Raw genomic sequence first — 7033 nt, 5'->3', positions numbered from 1 at the left:
ATCTTGCTGGGATCCTATGACCCCAGCTGACTTCCTGCCCTTTGGGCAGGGGGCTGGACTCGATGATCTCCCGAGGTCCCTTGTAGCCCTAATGTCTATGAAATTTATGAAATCTATGAAATATTTGTGCTGTTGTTAGCTGTCTCCAGGCATGCCCCTGCACATGCACTTTGGCATGCAGCAAATGGCCCCAGATGGGGTAAGGGGTTGGCTTCAGCAGCCTTACCTGATATCCTGAGGGCCTCCTGGGGCAGCAACGACAGTAATCTGACTGCTTGTAGCCTGGCTGGAAGCTGGAGCACAGCTCTGGCTGGCCATGTTCTGGCTACTTGTGGGGCATGCTGCTGCCAGGCATGCCGCGCCACTTTTTTTGGTGTGGCTTTTTTAGATACCAGGATTTCCCAGTATCTAAATTTGCTGCTGCACTGCAAATATGCAGCACAGCAAATGGATTATCATGCTTTGTATGTGTTTTGAGGTACCTCAAAGGGCTTTGGGGTACCACAAATCCTACATTCCCACTCATGGGGATGCAGCCCAACTTTTCTAATATTCCACAGCAACACACAGCATCCTTAAAATGATCTCCTAGCACCCCAGGATGCTGTGGCACCTTTGTTGAGAATCACTGCTGGAAAGTAGCAAGTTAAAGGATTTTAAAATAACACAGATTTTATACAATTATTCATTACTATCAAGCAGCAAAGTGTTATTTTACTTCACTGTATAAAAACCCATTCACTATGCTAGTAATAACTAAATTTGTGATTACCTTTCAGGTAATGATGAAGAATATATGTCTTTAACCATAATAGTTTTAATCTTTATACTTGGAACAGTCACAGTGGCACTGCTTGTGCTTCTTTTCTCCAAAAGGTAAATGTAACTAACCCTAATCAATTGCAATTGTGTCTGTTTTATTTATATGGTTATTGTTAATTTTTTCACTAGTACTAAAGTTTGCTGACTTGTCAAAATTTTCATCCACTTTGTGCTGATGTAAATGACTTCAAAAAGTACAGGGCAGTTGAATATGAGACTCAGTATTTCTTTACTGGAGTAAAGTTCCTAATTATACTTAGAAGCATGACTGTTATTCAGTAACAAAATAAATAACACCAATCAAAATTTGAGATAATTTAAGAATATCACTCCACTTTAAGTTAATCTAATCAATTTTTTTATTACCCCTGTTCTTTATCTCAGGAAAGGAAAATAAGAACATTCTCCAAAATAGCAGAGAAAATATAAGCACATGTTCTATACTAAATCTTTTCTTTTCCTTACCATCCTCTTTTTGTCCCATAGGTATTGTAATATGAGAATTTTTTTCCCTCCTATTCCACAACCAAAAAACAAATTTAGTGAACCTGCAGCCACTGATTCAAAAATACAGGTGTGTATATTTGTGTGTGTGTGTGTGCTGTTTGCATTTCAATTTTTATATATTCTAGGAATTTCATGTGAAGTAATATTTGGTGTTGGATGGAGTGTTTCATCCTAGAAGTGCTCTTACTGTAGTGATGATAAACTAGTAATCCTTCACTACATATCTCATCAAAAGTAAAGACTGAATTATTAGATTTTTACCTGGGTTGGTAAATTTGCCTGTAATACCAGATTGATGTCTGTGTCTTGAAGATATCCAGAAAAATACAACACTAGCCAATGGATCTGCTAGAATGACAAAAAGTATACATGTCACAATCTTGATTTAAAATATGGAATTAAGTGAAAGAAATAAAGGCAAGTCTTTTGCCAGTACTGATGTATTTTATCTTAATTACTGTCTTAAATTTAATTTGAATTTTACCTGACTAAAATTCTACTTTACCTACAGTATATGTGGATTAGTTTCTACTATAGACAACTAGGAAACAGAAAGAGAGATCACCAGGGATTCTGGTTTTCTCCGATAAAAATTCCCCAATTTTCAGGTTATAAAAGTAACCCAAAGATCCACATTTTTCCATGATTAAAATGAAACACCATTACACACATGCACACATGCACTTGCACAAACACACGCACACGTACTGTTTCATTTTGATCATGGGAAAATGGGATTTTGGGTTACTCTTTTAACCCAAAAATTGTGGATATTTTTTTTTTACCAGAGAAAACCAGGATCCCTGGAGATCACAAGCTGTGAGTAACTTTCTTTTTCATGTCTTGAGGAATAGATTAAATCACTTAATGTCCAAGTCAACACCTTAATTTTTATTCAGTTTCACATAATTAATTGAGAGACAGTCCTGTGCTCTAACTCGCCAGTAGTCCTGAAATAATCACAGTTGGGTCTAAGGATATATATTTACACCTTTCTGGAAACATCCGATGCACTGCCAAGTATTTCATGCCCATTTTGCCATAAGGTGGGGAGGAAGGTGTTATGCTATTCAATGTACTTTTTCCTTTTAATGGACAAACTATGATATACAGGCAACCCCTGCTTAATAATAATTTGCTTAGTGTTATTCTGCTATAACGCTTGTTTTTCACTGATACCTGATTCCACTTAGGCTCGAAAAGTTTCATTATAATGCTCACAATTGCCATTTGGTTTGTCAAAAACTTTCAAAAACTTGTCAAAAAGTTTCGCTTAACGTTATTTTCTGCTTAACGCTCATTTTTTCAAGAATCAGTTGGGAGTGCTAAGCGGGGGTTGTACCTGTACAAGAGAAAAATGAGTCAAAAAGGCACTATTGAATAAACAGGAGCTGCAAGGAGTAAATCTGTTCCTAATCCCATGTATGAAATACAAATCTTTTTCTTCTTTCCACAGAGAGAATTTGAGACTCCACCAATAAAATATGAAACTGAAGAAGTAATAACTACTGTGGAAGAAATGTCTCCATTTCCAAAAGCAAACTGAAACATTTGGATTTCCCAGCTCAGACAATCAAGATACCCTTATGGCAACTGCAAGATATTCTGTGTCATTTTTAATGGATGGTAGAGCTATACATACATACAATTGCCTAAAACTTTAAAAACTTATTTTCAGTTGCTTCTAATTTTACAGTGAGCACTGGCAGAAAGCCGTGGCCGTTGCTATGGGAACCTGGCTGCAGGCTCCCAGCCAGCAGCTAGCCCCTCCCAGACCAACAGTGAACTTCTGTTTGGTCTGGGATTATTCTGTAACTCAGAATCCTTTGAAGAAATCAGTCTGAGTTACAGCTGGGAGCTGCACTTGTGTCTGCAACCTTGGAACAGTTTCAAATGTAGGGGGAAGGGGGTGGAGCTGCTGCTGTTTCACTCTTTTCCCTGTACACTAGCCTGTAGCAATGTGGGTGAGCTGTACTGCCCAGCTGTAACCCTGGATGAAACAAACATAGAGGTTTGGCTATGTTTATGCATCTCCAGCAAAACCAAGGAAGCGATTCTTCCACTCTACTCGGCTTTGGTGAAACCGCAGCTGGAGTACCACATCCAATTCTGGGCACCACACTTCAACATGGATGTGGGAAAACTTCAGAGAGTCCAGGGAAGGGACACCTGTATGATCAAGGACTTGCATAGCAAGCCATATAAGGAGAGGCTGAAGGACCCATAACTCTTCAGGCTTAAAAAGAGAAGGCTGAGAGGAGACTTTGTAGTAGCTTACTGCTACATCAGGGGCATACATCAAGGGCTTGGTGAACAACTGTTCACCAGGGCACCCTTGGGAAAATCAGGAGTTAATGGTTACAAACTCCTAGAAAACCATTTTAGGCTCAACATTAAGAAAAACTTCTTCACAGTTAGAGTGTCTAGACTGTGGAATAAGTACCCTCCAGAGGTGGTGCAATCACCTACCCTGGAAATCAAGGAAACTGGACAGTCACCTCGCTGGGGTCACCTGGCCTAAGTTGTCCTTCCTGTTTGGTGGAGGGGGCTGGACTTAATGATGGTCTGGGATCCCTTCCAACCTCACAATCTATGAATCTATTTATATTTTTTCCAGGCTTCTGCACATGCAGCTGTTACAGCTGCTGCATGTTCTACAGCAGAGCTGTTCAACCTCTAAGTTGCCAGGGGTAACATGCCATGAAAGCCACATCAGTAAAGGCCACAATTGTGAGCCGTGAGCCCCTGGGCCATACTGGGAACTGCACTGCATATATGAGCAGCCTCCTTGCCCTCTAACCTGGAATTTTGGGTCAACATTAGGATGCACCAGGGTTTACAGGCCTCCCATTCTTAAATTTCCCAAAATATATTTAGGAAATGAAAGCAAGAACTTGGAATCCACAAAGATAATGGATTGAATTTAATGGCTAACTAGGAGTCCCATTTTAGGAATTTGTAATGCAGCCATTTTGGGAAAGACAGACAGTGGACTTGGTGGTGTAATGAAACCCCGGAAAATGCAGCCATGCAAAATCCCTGTTTTTTCTTGAGCATCTTCACAGGATGTGATGTAAAATACAAAGCATAAACAGCTGGACAACATTCCAGAGAGAATGTACACCTCATCAACCCCAACACTGTGTGTATGAAAGTTGGATCAAAGATAACAAGGTAAGGCAATAACCTGGTCCCGGGCCAAGAGAGACTGTGAGAGGGAGGTAGCTGGCAGGAAGCCAGGAGACCCAGGTGTGGAGAGGCCTCTACAGAGGGGCAGAAGTTTAGGGCCCAGCCAGGCCATGAAGCAACCAACAGCACAGAGGCCTAGGGTTGTGGATAACGGGGCAAAGACAGAATAAGGGCCCCTGGTAAAAGCTACAAGGATGCAGCACGAAGCTGACAAGCCCATAGAGTGGCGAGGAATACAGCCACAAGTGCATATCAGCGGAACCTGATCTGATTGTACTTTACGTTGGGTTTGTTTTGAGTTTTCTTTACAAGAACTTCCTCAGCACAAAGCTGCAGTGAGTCCAGTTATAGGGAGATATGCCTGTAGCCAAAAGACACCCAAAAAGGAACTGTCAGCCAAGGTCTCTCATCCTTGTAATGGCAGGACATGCAAGTGAGAAGCAACCACCCTTCTAGCCTTGGATGTAGTAAGGGTGGGGTAAAGGGGAAGCTGGAGCCCCATGAAGAAACCAAAGGTGTGGGACCTCATAAGCTATCTGCAGGAACTGTCTCCCAAGAACATCAAGTCATGGCAAGCTAGCAGGCGCTACCAGAACCTGCAGGTGACACTACTTAGGATCCCACCCTGACGTCACACAGGTTAGGGCATCAGTTAAGAACGGAATTAAGCCCTACAATACATACTTGTGATAAGGTACAATGGCTTTCTGAACAGTATCCCATAGCAAAATATATGTTCTATAGATGCTGTGCCCAGGTTAGTACTAAAGATCAGTATTTGTCCTCCTCTTTCACCCCAACTCCAAAATAATCCTTATATGAAATAGAGATGCAGTTTCCCTTTACTGGAGTAATAATGTCCAATAACTGTAAAAGTCATGGTCTGAGGCTAACTAGCTGGAATATACACACACTTAGGTTTTGACTGTGCAGGAGATACAGAAAAAGTCTTTTAAGTACACTACATACACCTGCACCGTTCTGGCTAGTAAAAATGTTCCATGTGGTGAAATATAGGATAGAATTGGGGCAAAGGGTAAATAAAAAAAACCCAGTCAGATTCTTATTTATAATTCAATACTAAATTATATTACTAAAATATATCTGAAAACAGCATTTTCACTTAATTATCTATATTCTTAAAGGCTTTGTGTTGTGGGAGTGAGAAGAACTTTAGAGCTATATGGTAAAAAACATCCTGAAGGCTTATAATTTTTAAAAGAGCAAAGATATTTGTGGATGATACAATAAACATATCAGCTCTATAGCTGGGATAATGTTAGACAAGTTTTCAAAGGAAGTTTTGGATTTGAAAGTTTATCTAGCTTTATCCCATCTATACAGTTGGTCCAATAAAAGATATCTGACATTCTGTACCACATATGGTCACGCGTCCCAGGTACGTCTCCTACATGCCGAGATCATTGTTGTTTCACTTCTATTGATTACCTTCTCCCCCCACACCTCCCTTTAATTTTTCATGCAATACAAAATCATACACATATGAACCACGTACAACACCTGCCGGGGAGTTTCTGTTGCCCAGTGCTTCCTACCACACTTGAACAGCACACGAAGGAAGCCCCACAAGCAGTGCTGGATTATGACATGCTGAGGTTCTAAACTTTACCCAGTTTAAGAGGCCCCATATGATAAAAATAATCGATGAAATTCCTGAAAATGGATTTTCATGAAGTTTTAAGATTAATTATTTCTGCACGAATTTATGAATTCAATATAACAACTATAGAGCCATATATATGCATATTTTAGTCATATTAGAAGGAAAATGTCCAGTTTTTTTCTTATTTAGAGGCCTCATATTGCAAGGCCCTAAACTGTAGTTTAAGTAGTTTAAGCCTTAATCTGGCACTGCCCACAGGGGGCAGGGAAGGCAGCTGCCTCCAGCACGAGGTTTCCTCTCCATGCTGTGCAAGTGCAGCAGGTAGTGCGGGCAAGAGACCGCTTGCAGTCCCTGCTGATGTGCAGTGCTGGCCACAGCCACATGCCACTGGGCATCAGCACCTGTGCCAGACAAGAGCACCCCTGCTTGCTGTTGTAACAGGGTCTTCCCAGCATGCACCTCTTGTACCTTGATATGGAAATGAAGGATTTTGAAATTAAACAGCCCTCAACGCTGGGAATTGGGACCCAGTGGGTAGTAAACGTGCAAAGGACAAGTCTAGGGTGCCTTGCCCCTTGCACTGGCATGAGCACTGCTGGGCAGCATTTGGGTCACCATGACCTTAAGAATCTGTATAGTCCGAGTCTTGTATATTAGTTGAGCTGAGACAAATAATCTATTTGGTTTTCCAAACAAAGCCTCTGGTTGTTTTTGTTACAAATACTTACCTGGCAGGGGAGACACCATGATCAATCAGGTGGTTTTCCCAGGGTAATTGTCTCTGATATGTCCTCCATAGGAGGTCTATGTTGAGCAGATTCTTTCTGGTATTGGGTGGTGGAACTGGAGCGTGCTCCATCCACTCCATGCATTGACCTGGTATTGCAGTGC

General features: G+C 41.2%; 1 protein-coding gene across 4 annotated transcripts in view; it reads left to right on the top strand.

Annotated features, from left to right (window-relative positions):
* The window catches only part of LOC109306132 (granulocyte-macrophage colony-stimulating factor receptor subunit alpha-like), a 39101-nt gene extending 36064 nt beyond the window's left edge, over positions 1-3037 (top strand). For 3 of the 4 annotated variants that reach the window (XM_019529399.1, XM_019529403.1, XM_019529402.1), the window contains 3 exons: positions 780-876; positions 1309-1396; positions 2786-3037. In XM_019529399.1, the coding sequence (XP_019384944.1) occupies positions 780-876; positions 1309-1396; positions 2786-2875 (275 nt within the window). In that variant the 3' untranslated portion in view covers positions 2876-3037. The remainder of the gene's footprint in view (positions 1-779; positions 877-1308; positions 1397-2785) is intronic. The other variant, XM_019529400.1, reaches the window with a different exon arrangement.
* The last annotated feature ends 3996 nt before the right edge of the window (positions 3038-7033 follow it).

This window comes from Crocodylus porosus, unplaced genomic scaffold, assembly GCF_001723895.1.
Source record: "Crocodylus porosus isolate Cpor-Errol unplaced genomic scaffold, CroPor_comp1, whole genome shotgun sequence".
NCBI classification, from domain to species: Eukaryota; Metazoa; Chordata; order Crocodylia; family Crocodylidae; genus Crocodylus; species Crocodylus porosus.
Note: the sequence above shows the minus strand (reverse complement) of the source record. Positions and strands in the feature narration are given on the sequence as shown.